The sequence below is a fragment of the Caretta caretta genome, chromosome 3, assembly GCF_965140235.1.
Source record: "Caretta caretta isolate rCarCar2 chromosome 3, rCarCar1.hap1, whole genome shotgun sequence".
NCBI lineage: Eukaryota > Metazoa > Chordata > Testudines > Cheloniidae > Caretta > Caretta caretta.
Window position 1 is genome coordinate 12,507,090 of NC_134208.1, and position 16,500 is coordinate 12,523,589.

Sequence of the window (16,500 nt, forward strand, 5' to 3'; positions counted from 1 at the left end):
AAAGAGCTCAGCTGTATGTTTTATAAATTATTAGCAATTACTACGACCCTGATTCAGGAGTGAATCCCTGTTCTTTAGTCCCACTGCAGTCAGTAGCACTATGCACTGCTTCAGTAGTATTCGTAATACCTGTCCCTTCATGTTGCTCTGTAAGGACCCTGACCAGCTAGTTACATGCCTGGGCTCCAAGGGGAGAGAGTCTTCGTGGACTGGAATGATAATGACTTGTAAGAGGGCACCAGGGAGATGGCATGGAACCAAGCAGGAGACGTAGGGAGGCTATTCAGGGATCTGGCCAGGAAAGGCAAGGGGAGAAAAGCATGTGGGACAAAAAGGAAAAGTAAAGGACTGATCCTGTGTTTGTGTTTTGCAGAGTTGATCCATTCATCCAGTACACCACTGAGATCCTTAGCATAGAGCCCTGCTGTGGCTCCATTCTGGGTAAATACAGCTCTTAATTTGCAATGGAAGAGGTGCTGGGGCTCAAGCAATTTTTTTTTTTTTTACTTTCATAATTTATGCGGCAAGCCCAGAGGTGCTGGAATTATGAACTGCTGAGCTAGGAGGTGCCGGGATTTAGCCCTGGCACAAATTAAGCACTGGGTAAATAGCATCACCACTTCTGGGGGCCATCAAGGGATCAAGGACTCCTCTCCCCTCTGTGACTGGGAAGGACGTCCAATTTCACATCTGTTCAGATGACGGCATTTGTAAATGTGTGAACCCTTATTATGTGGACTTGTATTGACAGGCAGCAGCTGCCTGCCAGGAACTCTCTGGGTGTGTGTGAGTATATTGAGCAGACCACTTGTGGATTGTCTGTCTAATATTGGAACAAGTTGGCCATAGGGTTGATGACAAGATCCCTTGTCCTTTGAATTTGTTTCCCCTCATGAATGAACCAAATGAACAAAAACCACTCACACTTGAATAACTGGTGCTGGCTTTTTCAGTCCGGAGATCCCAGGGTGTAACATTAAATGTGCATATGTCTTTGAAGTACACGAGGAGTCCCACTAGGACTAAAGCTGACCATAAATCTTTGCAGGGTCATGGAGTGTCTCTATTGTTTTGCTGTGTAGCAGATATGGAGGCAATGAACATTTTAAGTTGTAGACAATTAAGTTGTAGATTTTGCTCTGTCTCACACCAGTGTAAATCAGCAGTATCTCCACTGAACTCAGTGGAGCTCCTCCAGTGTAAATCTGGAGGTAGGAAAAGGAGAATCTGGCCCTAGTGGGTGAGAGGGGATGCATAGTCTTGTGCTTGAAGTGCAGGACTGGGAGCTAGAAACTCATGGATTCTATGGATTGCCTTAGCCAAATCACTTAACTCCTCTGCTGGCCATAATCATAGAGGGGCTCTGTGTTGATTCATTATTTACAGTGTCAAATATTATTCAGCTTTGAGAGCTGATGCCAACTTAGATATAGCAAAGCCCATCAAACTGGAAGGTTAAATCATTAAAAACGTGGATTGTAGAATAATTATCTTTTTAGAAGTAAATTCAAGGTTTAAGAAAAACTTGATTGGTTACGAATGATGTTCAGCTCCAGCTGCATGCCAGGCACGTTACCGACGAATGTGGAGACCGGGATGCTACTCCACAGAGTGTACTATCTTGGGATCGGGATGCCTCAGAACCAGTGTTGAGCGAAAAAGCTGGCCAAGTCATACTAGTTCCACTTTGTTGTTTTTTGAGAGGACCGGGGTTTAGTGACTTGACAAAAAGATGTATTAAAACTTTCTAGAAAGTCGCATAGGATAGCCAGTGAATAGTCTATAGTCCAGGGCCACCTTCTTTAATTTGCAAAAAGAAAAGGAGTACTTGTGGCGTCTCTAAGGTGCCACAAGTACTCCTTTTCTTTTTGCGAATACAGACTAACACGGCTGTTCCTCTGAAACCTTCTTTAATTTGGAGGACTATCCCACACAGTAACTACAGGCTGCAGCATGGGATGCACCACTTTGAAGTCAGTGGAGGCTGATTGGCTCAGGATGGAGTATTGCAAGCTGGGATATGGAGTTTCACATGGTGCATCTTTGTATTAAAGATGACAGTAGTGGCAATCTGCTCAGTTTTATGCCATTAACATGTGGCCTCTTGATGTCATGGCAGGTTACCAATACAGCCTTGAATTGGGCAAGATTTGGGCACACCTTGCTATTGGGTCCTCCAAAAACTGTCATGTTAATGGAGCTATCAACAAATTATATAGCTCCTAGGGAGAGCTCTCTTGCTGAAGCACTTGCCAAAGATCTTTGCTGTGTTTAGGCTTGGAATAAAGGAATTTAGGCCTGTGTTATAGCAGCTGAAAGTCTGAGCTCACCCCACTGATTTGCTTAATCCTCTTCCTAGCAGACAAAGGGTTAGCTTTGGTGATGTCTGCACTGCAGTCTGATATTTTTCCACCACTACATGGTGTTGCATCACAACCTCATGTGCAAGTTAGTTCATGCCACTCTGCACAAGGAGGAGGGGCAAGCCCATACTCCAGGGATGTATAGCTGGAATGCAGCTGCCAGGCAAACAGTGATCACAGGGTAAAGTGCCCAGTTTTGAAGAATCCTGTGCTCAGCAAACCTGTCCTTAGAACGCAGGAATTAGAATTTTTCAAACTCTCGCTGCTTTCCCCATGTTAAATTGTTAAATGTTACACACTGGGATGCAGTGGTGCGGGAGGGTTCAATGTAGGAAGCAGTGTCATATAAACTGTGGCGATCAGGTGCCAATGAACTTCGTTTTAAGGGCAGAAGAGGCTGAGACAATGCAGCTGTAGAAATCTAAATGGAGTTTCGCCATATTAGAATTCACTCTGAGCTGATTCCATGGTGCTAACCATTTGATTTGATCTGTACCCCTAGGCGGAACAATCCTCACAATCTCTGGAAAAGGCTTTAGCCAAAACCCTTCCCAGCTTTTAGTCTTTATAGGCACGCGAGCCTGTGATGTTACCCGCTTGGTGGAAGAGACAATATGGTGCCAGAGCCCACCGGCTGCTGATTTCTCCAATATAGAGTCCCAGGACATCTCGGCACTAGTGGGGGTGTTCATTGGTAACAGATCCTCTCCACTCCTTCCCTCCTGGAGCTTCCCAAAGAGGAATATCACCTTTACTTACCAGATGGCTTTGACTCCGGTAGTTACCTCTGTGGAAGTAGAAATGAAGAATGACAGCCTGTGGCTGGGCATAGAAGGAATAAATATAACTGGTTCAGTGGCTAAGCTGGGAGACTCTGAATGTGAGCTGGAGTTTCAATGCGCGAATGAATCCACAACCCTTTCTCAATGCTCCTTCCCACTGAGCACTCTGGAACCTGGGATCCATCCCATCAGAGTTCTTCAGAAGCAGCTGGGCTATGCCAACGTGACAGCTGCACTGCCAAACTTTACATTAGTCCCAAAGGTAAAGGCCATAATTCCATCACAAGGCTCAGCTTGTGGTGGGCTGTTGCTCACTATATCCGGTCTTGCTCTAAAATCCAGGAGGAATTCAGTTCATGTGAGCCTGACGGGTAACTATACTTGTGAAATCCACAGTGTGGATTACAATAGGATCAGCTGTGCTCTTCTTCCAAGGGAACCTCCTCTGGGTGACTGGTGGTTGCCTGATGCATCTCAAGTCCTTAATGTCACAGTGACTGTAAATGGAATCCACAGCGTCTGCCTCACAGACTGTGCACTCCACCTTCTGAAAGAGTGGACCCCTAGAGTAGATGCTGTGGTCTGGGAGATCAATGGGACATTGTCATCTCTGCTGATCAGAGGCCAGAGATTAGGTTTGGCAATTGATGAACTTGTGATACAAGTGGACAACTGTGCCTCTTGTAACATAACTTTCTGGAATGAGACCACCATAAAATGCCAGACAGGCAGCCTTTCCCCAGGTGAGCACAGCCTTTCTGTGTCCAACAGAAGAAGAGGGCATGCTTGCTTCAGCAGGGATTCCCATATCTTCACCGTCATTCCTTGTGTGCTCAAATTTTACCCACAAAATTTCAGTACCAATGGTGGGGGCCTTCTTTCCATACAAGGGGCAGCACTGAAAGGAAGGAACAGCACTTCCATTCTTGTTGGGAACCGACTCTGCCTCATTACAGATGTCAGCTATGTAGTTCTCCGGTGCTCTGTTCCTCTGGGCAATGGAATCCATGCTTTAGCTCTAGAAATAGATGGCATCTCCTACCACCTTGGTGAAATAAGTTACAGTGAAGAGTTCACCCCCATTTTCCTTTTCCTTTGGCCTCCGGTGGGTCTCCTTTTAACAATGACCGTGTCACGGATGACAGGGGTGGAAAGAATGCACGTTTCCATTGGTAACTCCCCCTGCACCAACATCACTGGCAATCACACCACTTTGCAGTGCTCGGCTCCCAGGCTTCCTGCTGGAGAATACCGGGTCTTTGGCGGCGACTTCCTCCGAGGCTGGGCTTCGTCAAACTTGACATTCACCTCTCAGCTTACTGTCACATCCACATGCAACAACTGGGGTAAGTGCATGAGTGGCTCTGGATGACTGTCTCTGGGTAATAGCAGTGACAGAGATGTCACAGTTTGTATTTGGAGTTTGTAAGAAAGGAAATCACTAGTGACCCCTCTCCCTTCGACAAACGCACCAAAATCTAGAGTATCGGGGGAGTGAATGTGGCCTGATTTGTTTCTTCCACAGACTATGAGCAAGTGTCCTGGCTGGGGGTCTGTCAGCTGCTCACATGCTAAATTCTCTTGATTTTCAGGAATTGATAATGTGAATTCCCACAGTATTCTTGCCAGCAAGTTAAAGAAGTATGGGTTGGATGAATGGACTATAAGGTGGATAGAAAGCTGGCTAGATCATCTGGCTCAACGGGTAGTGATCAATGACTCCATGTCTAGTTAGCAGCTGGTATCAAGCGGAGTGCCCCAAGGGTTGGTCCTGGGGCTGGTATTGTTCAATATCTTCATTAATGATCTGGAGGATGGCGTGGACTGCACCCTCAGCAAGTTTGTAGATGACACTAAACTGGGAGGAGAGGTAGATACCCTGGAGGCTAAGGGTAGGATACAGAGGGCCCTAGACAAATTAGAGGATTGGGCCAAAAGAAATCTGATGAGGTTCAACAAGGACAAGTGCAGAGTCCTGCACTTAGGAAGGAAGAATCCCATGCACCGCTACAGACTAGGGACCGAGTGGCTAGGCAGCAGTTCTGCAGAAAAGAACCTAGGGGTTACAGTGGACGAGAAGCTGAATATGAGTCAACAGTGTGCCCTTGTTGCCAAGAAGGCTAATAGAATTTTGGGCTGTATAAGTAGGAGCATTGCCAGCAGATCGAGGGACATGATCATTCTCCTCTATTCAGAGTTGGTGAGGCCTCATCTGGAGTACTGTGTCCAGTTTTGGGCCCCATGCTACAAGAAGGATGTGGAAAAACTGGAAAGAGTCCAGCGGAGGGAAACAAAAATTATTAGGGGTCTGGAGCACATGACTTATGAGGAGAGGCTGAGGAAACTGGGATTATTTAGTCTGCAGAAGAGAAGAATGAGGGGGGATTTGATAGCTGTTTTCAACTACCTGAAAGGGGGTTTCGAAGAGGATGGATCTAGACTGTTCTCAGTGGTAGCAGATGACAGAACAAGGAGTAATGGTCTCAAGTTGCAGTGGAGGAGGTTTAGGTTGGATATTAGGAAAAACTTTTTTTCACTAGGAGGGTGGTGAAGCACTGGAGTGGGTTATCTAGGGAGGTGGTGGAATCTCCATCCTTAGAGGTTTTTAAGGTCAGGCTTGACAAAGCCCTGGCTGGGATGATTTAGTTGAGGTTGGCTCTGCTTTGAGCAGGGGATTGGACTAGATGGCCTCCTGAGGTCCCTTCCAACCCTGATATTCTGGACAATATTGCTCAGCTATAGTTTCCATCACAGGGACCTACTCCTTTTAATTCAAGCTGTAGAGGCTCACGCTTTTAGCTGTGAAGGCCCCTGGTCCAGTCTCCAGTGGTGACCAAGATGTCAGGTGTTACATCAGATTGTGGTATTAAGTCACTGCCCTACACTAGGGGTTATGTGGAGTTGAATTACCCAAGTGGGAGCTCCAAGAAATGTAGGAGAAGCATATCACTTGCAAGATCCCTGTGGGTGTTGTAGCCTGATTACCCCGAATGCCTTGCTATCTTCATGGTCTGGAGCATAGGGCTATGGACCTGCCTACTCCCAGCTCCCTTTGGGGGTGTATTTCATCCCCCAGGGTACATGGAGGAACCAGCAGTCCTTAAATTTTGTCTCTGAGTGGGGTGTTAAAGGTAGTGCAGCATCGCAATCACCCCTCACCCTCTGTAGAGCCGTGCAAGATGCAGTGGCCAGAGATGATCGTGCTCCAAGTATTAGTTGTGGATAACTGAGGCACATCTGTGATGGCCTTTCCCTTACCCATAATGCAGAGTGTAAAGGCAGATTTTGAAGCCCTTGTAAATTGAGGCTGCAGTTCCAAGCTGGTCTCGTTAATGGCCAGTCATGACGCTCTGTTTTCAATCCCTTTCTCTATTCTCTTCCTAGGTGGCCTGGGTGGAGGGGCAATGTGCATGCACGGCACTGGGTTTGCCCCAGGAAACACCTCCGTGACCATCTGTGGCGCTCCCTGTGAAATGCGAGGTGACACCACGACGACCTATGTGAGCTGCCTTGCCCCACGCTTGGACGGTCAGTTACCATGTTGGGCTCAATAATGAACCCGCCTAAAATCTATCCCCGACCTCAAACAAATGTCCTGGATTCCCATTGCAAAAAATCCCAGCGTGAATTAGGAGAGGCAGGGGCACCTCTGATGGCTCAAAAAGTGCCATGGAGAAGGGAGAGGAGCCAACATGGCAGTGGCCACCGCATCCTGACCCTCCTCCAAAATCCCACTGATGTCCATGGGAGTCTTTCTATTGATGTCAGTGGGCTTGGGTCAGGCCCTCTCTGGAAACACTACATGCTCCCAGCTTTGTGTGTGTGGGAGATGTGATAAGAGACGTGGCTGGATGACAGCCTTTCTCTGCAGCATCTTTCCCCTGGGAACAAGCCAGCAGAAGCACCTGCACCTTCCTTTTCTCTGTGGCAGGAGGTAGAGAACGGGGTGGGAGGAGACTATGGCATGCAGGGTATTATTACTGGCACTGCAGTAGCTTCTACAGGCCAGGGCCCCATTGTGCTAGGCAGTCTACAAACATATGACAAAGAGATGGTCCTGCCCCGAGCGGCTTACAATGTAAGTACCCCCAAACTACTCTAAGGGTAGCCCAAAGAGTAGGTTGGAGGGGCTAAGTGAGTACCATGAGATCTGTATGTAACATGGACAGACCCCGATCGTTGGTGGGCAGGTTCGAACCTGGGACCTCTGGAGCTAAATGCCACATGGCTCTTAGCTAAGGCTGTAGCAGACTCAATAATCTCTAAGTGCTCTCCGTGCTACGAGAGGGGACAGAGCACCACACCCAGGATGTGTGTGGGTTACATACTTTTCCTAGCTGAGGAAGCGTGTCCGAAGCTTCAGAGACTTTCTAGTTGATATCCTGGGCAAGCCCTGACTTGTAACACTGACAGACTCTGGTCATCGGGGCGTGAGATTGAACCTGGGACCTCTGGAGCTAAATGAATGAGCCTCTACTGCATGAGCTAAAAGGCACATGGCCCTTAGCTAAGGCCGTAGCAGACTCATTAATCTCTAAGTGGTCTAGGAGCCACTAGAGGGGATAGAACACCACACTCAGGAGGTGTGTGGGTTACATGTAATATTTCTTTAAATTCTACAGACCTTCCTGAGGTCAAAAGTCCATGGCCTCTGCTCCTCCATGGATCTGTAAATCCCTCCCACCCTATGGGGTGATGCTATGAGAATATCTGTGACTACCAACCTGTGGAATTCCCACTTGTCGTTTTGCCTCATTCTCTGGGTTTCTCTATAAGCAATCTCAAAATACAAACCAAACCAAAACTGTGTGTGTTTGAATGTGGGTGGGATGAACCTGAGATACTGTAAATAATCACTTATTTAAACAGGATTTGGGAACAGTCGTAGGAACTGTCCTTTAAGCTCTGTCCTGGGAACTGGAATATCTCATGTTAAAAGACTCAGTGCTTGAATGAGGGAAGGGGGAGACTGGTTATTTAAGAAAAAGAAATAGTCTCAATCATTTTATTGTATTTTATTCTGTGAAAACATGAAGAATGGTGTTTCTAAATTTATTGTGCTTTGGACCATGGCTGAGGTGGAGAGAATATGCTTGTCCAGACAATACTTCAAATGGGCACTAGATGTCAGCAAGTGACTGTATCAAAGAGTTTCTTCGTCATTTAGTTTGGGGAATTGAGTTGGGTAGGTTGCACTTCCCACTAAACAGACAAATAAGACCTTTCCTTGTTTATTGCTTGGCTCTTCCTGAATGACGATATTTATTTCATATCCTACCCAATATGCTGTTGAGAAGGCTAACTTCTCTCTTTCTCTCTCTCTCACCTACCCTCTACCAGTGATGATCTGTTACACTTAGAAAAATATTTGTTTTTTCTGGTCAAGAAACAAACTAAAAAACAAACTCACGCTAGTTTAGGGGCAAGTAGATATTTGCAATGCTGGTATAGGCACATAAACATAAATATATAAATGTTTGTAGACACAAACTCAAATGCGTTCATCTCTCGCAAACATACCACAAATGGTAAAATAGCTTGATATTCATATTTTCATTAGAATTCTATTTGCAGGTTATATTTTTAGATAATAATTGGCCTGCCAAAGATCTTTTTAATCTAGCCTCACATCTGCCGTTTACTTTGTGCTGTTCTCTGGGAGTTTTACATCTGTGATGTGCTGGCTGGCCTCTACCAGCTAGACTAGTGAGCTGTTGACATGCAGAGTTCCCTTTTGCTAGCCTCATTCGCTCAGCAGAGAGGTTCCTAACCACTGCAGTGGTACAGAGAGACAAGCTGTGTACAGAGGCCTAGGGGACATGATTTTGGGGCCTTTGCTACACTTCAGTACAGAGGCACGTGCACGCAGATTAGAAGCATGTTTGATGTTTCCTGGCTGTGCTCTGTGCCTGGGACTGGGGAAGTGGGTGGATGTATTCCTCTGTTACATCACATCCTGCTGCAGAAATACCTCCCCTTCATGTATTTTTATGTAGACCGCACAAACATAAACAAAGTGCCTTTGAATGATTCCACCAACTGCAAATATTTTTTTTTAAGTCATAGCATGTGAGTTTCATTTTATTTTTAATATTTTTCTTGCTGCTTATAGACTCATAGATATTAAGGTCAGAAGGGACCATTATGATCATCTAGTATGACCTCCTGCACAATGCAGGCCACCGAATCTCACCCACCCACTCCTGCAATAAACCTCTCACCTATGACTGAGCTATTGAAGTCCTCAAATCTTATCTATCTAAGGTACTTATTTGTGAGAGATCATGGGTCTTGAATGTGGGTTGATGGGTCCCCAGGCAGTCCTCGGACTGCTGGTACCAGCAGGGAATGTGGACTGGTGGGTCCCAGCGCACCAGAAGCATGGACCACAAAGCTCCTAATTGGAGGAGAGGCCTGGCCTCTCTGATTGGCTCGGTCTCGCTCTTTAAGCCAGAAGGAGGCACAGGAAGTTCTTGGAGCAACTAGGTGAATCTCTAGCTGAGTGCTACATGAGACCTTGCCCTCTCACCTGATTCTTGATCTTTGCCTGGTTCCTGCCTTCCTGCCTTGTTACAGATCCCTGCTTCTGTGCCCCCCCCCCCCACCCCCCGGCTACTGTCTCCAGTTCTAACCTGGGACCTGGCTCCGTCTCTGGCTCTGACTCCTGATCTGGTGACTACATCTGACCACCACTGCTCTGACCACTGGGACTGACTCCCTACATCCCAGTCCATGGCAATTTGCTTGGACAACCAACCTCTCTGAGCAGGTCTGGCTCTTTATGCCAAGGAGTGCTGGCTCTGCATGAGCCATTAAGCCCCTCCAGATGGATAACCAAGCCATGCAGCACAGATTTCGCAGCTGATTGTCAAGAATCGGGCATTGCAGGAGTAAGTTTATCATGCTAGCAGACACGTTTGTGCAGCCTACAGTTGAAAATGAACTGTCTGAGAAGCCAGTAGGCTGGAGAAGCTGAGTTTAATTAACCCCATGTCAGAGTGAGATCTTATATAGCAGATGATCTGGACACCACAAAGCCTAAAACATGGTGGCAGGGGTAATCAAGTCCTAGACAGTGGGGAGGCCCTTCAGAGCAGCACTGCAGAGGGCAGAATACTTCTGTGAGTACACAGTTTGCTTTATAAGACACAGCTGATAACAGAAAAATGGAGGGTCTGAAGCCTCTGGGGACATTAAACCTGCAAGCAAAGAATTTCACTCAGGTGTGGAAGAGCTGGAAAGAGGAATTTAACCTCACTGGAAGATAAAGAAGATGCTGTGAAAATAAAACTGTTTCGTTACCTGATTGGAGAAAAAAGGAAAGAGGTCAGTGAGACTCTGTGCGGAAATTTCCTGAGCTCCGCACACCTAAAAAGCAATAACTGGCTGTTTTGGTACTCTCTCTAACCCCAGGAAGAATGAAATGGTGGAAAAGTATCATTTCTTGACTTGGGATCAAGCAGCTGGAGAAGATATAGATAGATAAAGCACTGATTTAAAAGTGCTAGCAGCCAGATGCAGTTTTGGAAATATTAAAGCTTCATTGAGAAGAGACTGGATAGTGTGACCAGATATGAGACTCACAAATATGAGAGCGGTTGCTGAGGGAAGCTGACTTGACTTTGCAGGAAAGTTTTGTCCACACAATACATCAGAAAGGGAAATCAAAACCAGATGCAACATCAGTAGATGACAATGCTACAGACACGTGCCAATACTGTGGGAGAAAACATGAAAGACAGAAAGAAAAGTGTCTAGCTTGTGGGGAAAAAATGCCATCTCTCTGAAAAATTTAATCATTTTGCAGCCAAGTGGGTTTTTTTCCCAAAGAGAAGAAAAACAAATTCAAGGTACACACAGTAACTAAAGAGAGCAACAGAGTATGAGGACATTGTATGAGTGACCAAACAGATGGTAAACACAGTGCAAGAAGACCCTCGTAAGCACCAGAAACAGTTGTATGCAGCCAGGTTATTTGGGAGGAAAGTGATACAATTTCAATTAGATTGATTGGGATAATGTTACAACTCGTGCCACAGTCTGGTGAACTCAGACATATGGTTGGAAGAGACCAACCAGCTGTTAACAATGTACAACCAGATCACATTAAAGCCCATTGGGGAAATGTAAAATTAAATTAAGAAATCCAAAGAAAAAAAATACAGACTGGACTTTGTGGTCACAGGTGATGAGACAGCAGTATTGCTTCTGGGCAGCAAGACTGTCTAAGCCAGGAACCGGATAAAAGTACAGTTCCAGAACATAATAAAAGTGGATAGCAAGATGACTAAGATACCTTGGATGATATTACCTTGGACTAGGAGATGATACAGAGGGTGTATCAAGATACGTTTCAGGGAGATGGACAGTTAGATAGTGTTTATAAAACATAGATTGACACCAGTGTGAAGCCAGTTAAATTGCCAAAAAAGGGAAAGTACCCATTGCATTACTACAGCCACTGAAAGACAAACTGTAGAGTTTACAGAACTGTGGAATTATTCATCCTGTAGAGAAGAGCACAAACTGGAAAAGCAGTCTTGTGGTGGTAAGAAAGCCATCTGAAAAGCTGAGAATATGTATAGACCCAAAGACTTTAACCAAAGCTTTGAAATGGAGCCATTCCCCCCTGCCTACAATTGAGGACATATTAACAGATCTGTCTAAAGCGAGACTTCTTACAGAATGCGATATGAAACATGGATTCTGGCACATTAAATTGGATGAAAAATCCAGTTACTTGACAACTTGTGCAACTCCACTTGGGAGATACTGATGATTAAGGATGCCAATGGGAATCAGTTCGGTATCAGAGGTATTCCAGAGCAGTCTGACCCAAGTATTGGAGGGCTTGATGGGAACCTGGACAATAGCAGTTGTGATGATAGTGAGAGAGGATGATGATCCAGAACAAGCTCAATAAGATCAGGACTACACATTGCTACATTTTTTTACAGAGAAGCAGAGAAAACAATATTAAATTGAACTTGGACAGTCTCAAATTGAGAGTAACTGAGGTGCTATACATTGAACATTTGTTGGCCTCCAAAGGCCTGAAAGTAGACCCAGAGAAAATAAGGGCAATTAGAGAAATGCCAAGACCCAGTGATGTTAAAGGAGTCCAAAAACTCCTGGGAATGGTCAGTTATTTGGGAAAGCTTTTCAACCATCTGTCTGAGATTTGTGAGATCCTGAGACAGCTGACACATTGAGACACCTCATAGGAGTGGACGGGTCAAAAAGATTATTGTCAAGTAAGTAAGTAAAAGATAACTGGGAAGGTTCCCATTTTGAAATATTACAACGCAGATGAACCCCTGATGCTACAGTATGACACATCCAAGTCGGGCCCAGGAGATACCATGCTGCAAGGGGGACAATCTGTTCTATTTGCAGCAGTGCATTGTCCATGACAGAGAAGGGCTCTGCTCATATTGGAAAAGTTGTTAACAATACTCTTTGGAATGGAAAAAAATCACCAATACATTTCTGATCACACTGTGGAGATACAATCTGACCATAAACCTCTCAAAAGTGTTTGGAGAAAGCCATTGCTCAATGCACCAAAGCACTTACAGTGGATGATGATGTGACTGCAGTACTGCACAGACAGAGACTTGGTGTTGGTGGACCCCTTGAGCTGTGCATATCTGGCAGAGCCCTAGAAGGAGGAATCCATAGAGGCTGAGGTGGAGACAATAAATATAGTACAGTACTTACATATCTTGCACAAAAGGTTGAGAGAGGTACAGAGCAAGAAAAAATGCTTCAGACATTGAAACTCATGATCCTTCAAGGATGGCCAGCAACAAAAGACCAAGCACCTAAAGAGATAACTCATCTCTTATCTGCAAGAATGTTATGTGCACAGAATGGCACTATGTTTTGGGGGAGAAAGAGCAGTTAATCTCATTCCTAAAAGCTGCTGGAATATGTACCAAGTTCATTCATCGCATCTGGGAATTCATGGTTGCTTAAGGCGATCCAGAGAGACTATATGCTGGCCAAGAATGAATGAGCAATTATGAACGTTCATGAAAAAGTATGATGTACGGAGATCTTGGGAAGACCATCAACTGAAAGAAACTCTGTGGCAACATGAAATTCTAGAAGACCCTGGGAAAAGGTGGGAGTGGATTTGTTTACCTTTGAAGACAAAGGATACACAATAATTGTAGACTATTTTTCCAGTTTCTAGGAGATAGGCTTTTTACCAGACATGGGATCCAGAATAGTCGTATGGAAGATAAAAGCACACTTTGCATGGTGTGGGAAACTGGATATTGTGTGTTCCGATAATGGATCACAGTTTGTTTCAGGAGAATTCTGGAAGTTCAATAAGGATTGGGATTTTGATCACATAACATCTTCAGCAGGGTATCCTCGAAGCAATAGCCAAGTGGAATCAGCCATAAAAACTGCTACGAAACTGGAAAAAAGCAAAAGCTGCAGAGGCTAACCCATACTTAATACGACTAGATCACAGGAATTACTCCCTCAAAAGGCCTACATTCTAATCCGGCCCAAAGACTGATGAGCCAGAGAATGAAGATACTGTTGCCAAGAAGCAGAAGGTTGTCAGAGCCAGGGTATGCAGGTGCTTCACATGGTGAACTACAGAAAAACCAACAGAAAAGACAAATGTGTTACTACAACAGATCTGCAAGAGGTCTGCCAGATCTGGAGCCAGGTGACAAAGTACATATACAACCATTAACAAAACAGACTAAGCTGTGACACAAAGCTACAGTGGTGCAACTAGGAAACCAACGATCATATCGTGTACAAATGGACAATGAATAGATAGTGACGCAAAACTAGGAAAATAAAACAAACCTCTAAGGACAGTCTGAACAACACACATCTTAGGGTTCTACAGCAGGAGGATCCCAAGCCAGAGCTGTTAGAAGCGGGCAATGTTGGGGCATACCAGAGGAAAGACAGGAGGAAGAGGGTGTTTTGATGGAGACTCCAGCAACACCAAACATAGAGACTGTGATTGACCAGACTGGAAGAAAACAGCACCAGGGAGGCACTATTGAACCATATTGTACTAGAGGAGAGTGTATTGTTTAAATACCTGCTTATCTAAGGGATTTTGTGTGATGGACTTCCAAATTGTACATGATATAGCTAGACAAATGGTTAAGGTGGTGAACACAATAACTGCAAGTATGACCAGCATCTGAAAGGAATACATTAGATTACTTTATCAGTTATTCCTGGGGCGTTTGACAATTTTCTTTAAAAGAGAAGGGACGTAACAATATGAAAGTGCTCGCAGACACTCTCATGCAGAATAGTGTTTCCAGAGGGGAATTGCTTGAAAGTGACACCTCCTGGGTAACTGTCTGAAAGGCCATGAGGCTGAAGAAGCCATATTGTAAGCAGCCACAATAAAACTAGTTTGTAAATTAACCCTGTGTTGGAGTGATATCTTGTAGGGCAGATGATCAAAACACAACAAAGCATAAAACAGCATAGCTGGTTGCTGAGAATCCGGGACTGCAGGAGCAAGTCCATCAGCTCTGTGCAGAGAACAATGTGCTTCGGGCCCAATCAGCCACAACACCCCCTGAGCCAGGACCTGTCATTGCCTTCCTAGAATGCTTCAATGGGGATTGTTGAAAATTTTGAGGTTTCAGGAACCAGTGCTGCCTCTTGTTCTTGCTTCACCCTCAAACACGCTCGTCTGTCCAGAGCAGGGGTTGGCAACCTTCGGCAGGCAGCCCATCAGGGTAATTCACTGGCAGGCCATGAGACATTTTGTTTATGTTGACCATCTGCAGGCACGGTCCCCTGCAGCTCCCAGTGGCCACGGGTCACCGTTCCCCTCAAAGAAGGGGATCAGGTTGGTCTGACATGATCTACCTTTTGTAAAACTATGTTGTATTTTATCCCAATTACCGTTCACCTTTATGTCCTTAACTACTTTCTCTTTCAAAGTTTGTTCCAAGACCTTGCATATAATTGAGGTCAAACTAACAGGCCTGTAGTTTCCTGGATCACTTTCCCCCCCTTTCTTAAAAGTAAGAGCTATATTAACAATTCTCCAGTCGTAGGTACAACCCCTCAGTTTATAGATTCATTTAAAAAAACCTTGCTATTGGGCTTGCAATTTCATGTGCCAGTTTCTTTGATAATCTTGGATGGAGATTATCTGAGGCCCTGATTTAGTCCTATTAAGCTTGTGTTTGAGTTTGACTTCGACTTCCACCTCATATATGGTAATTTCTGCCTCCATATCCTTGTTGCCATTAGCCATCCTGCCACTACTCATAAGCAACTAAAAACTGAGGCAAAGTATTTGTTTAGGTGTTGGGACATGCCTAGATTATGTTTAATCTCCACTCCATCCTCAGTGCTTAGTGGTCCCTCTTCTTTTTTTCCTTGTTTTCTTCTTATTTATATGGCTATAGAACCTTTTACTATTGGTTTTAATTCCCTTTGCAAGGTCCAACTCAGCTTGGCTTTTGGCAGTTCTGACTTTATCCCTACTGTACACTTTGTGACCTCCAAGAGGGAGTTCTCCTTGCTGATCCCTCCCATCTTCCATTCCTTGTAGGGTTTCTGCTTTCTCTTACTCACCTGTTTGAGGTGCTTGCTCATCCAGCTTGGTCTGCAACCCTTCCTTACGATTTTTCCCCCACCCTACCCATCGTCTCTCAAACAGTATCAAGACATTGATTACTCTCATCTCCACTTCATTACTCTGCCAATGACCATCACCCATTAGTACATTTTAAAACAAGCATCTTTGTGCTTTCTACCATGCTGCCTTTCACCTGTGGGAAGATTTCCGTATAAAGTCTGCAAAGCCACCTCATTGTTCTTCCTAAAATCCTTCCTGAAAACTCTCCTCTGCCATGACGTCTGAAAAAACGTCAACAATGGTTATGCAGCTGGTGTGCTTTGACCACTGCTCCTTATGCTGATCAGTATTTTCTCATTGCTACCTTATGCTCTGTCTTCATAGAATCATAGAAGCTTAGGGCTGGAAGAGACCTCAGGAGGTCATCTAGTCCAACCGCCTGCTCAAAGCAGGACCAACCCCAACTAAATCATCCCAGCCAGGGCTTTGTCAAACTGGGCCTTAAAAATCTCTAAGGATGGAAATTACACCACCTCCCTAGGTAACCCATTCCAGTGCTTCACCACCCTCCTAGTGAAATAGTTTTTCCTAATATCCAACCTAGACCTCCCCCACTGCAACTTGAGACCATTACTCCTTGTTCTGTCATCTGCCACCACTGAGAACAGCCTAGCTCCATCCTCTTTGGAACCCCCCTTCAGCTACTAAATCATATGCCCCAGCCCCCTAATAATTTTCGTTTACCTCCGCTGGACACTCCAAT

The 16,500-nt window shown here is 45.1% G+C and overlaps 1 protein-coding gene across 11 annotated transcripts in view; it reads left to right on the top strand.

The window, feature by feature from the left end:
• The window catches only part of PKHD1 (PKHD1 ciliary IPT domain containing fibrocystin/polyductin), a 417,278-nt gene that overhangs the window by 75,408 nt on the left and 325,370 nt on the right, over window positions 1-16,500 (top strand). For all 11 annotated transcript variants that reach the window (XR_007356005.2, XR_007356007.2, XM_048845758.2 and 8 more), the window contains 3 exons: window positions 374-441; window positions 2,866-4,491; window positions 6,530-6,673. Coding sequence is in view for 9 of the 11 variants with exons in the window: in XM_048845758.2 (XP_048701715.2) it covers window positions 374-441; window positions 2,866-4,491; window positions 6,530-6,673 (1,838 nt within the window). In the remaining 2 variants the exon portion in view is untranslated. The remainder of the gene's footprint in view (window positions 1-373; window positions 442-2,865; window positions 4,492-6,529; window positions 6,674-16,500) is intronic.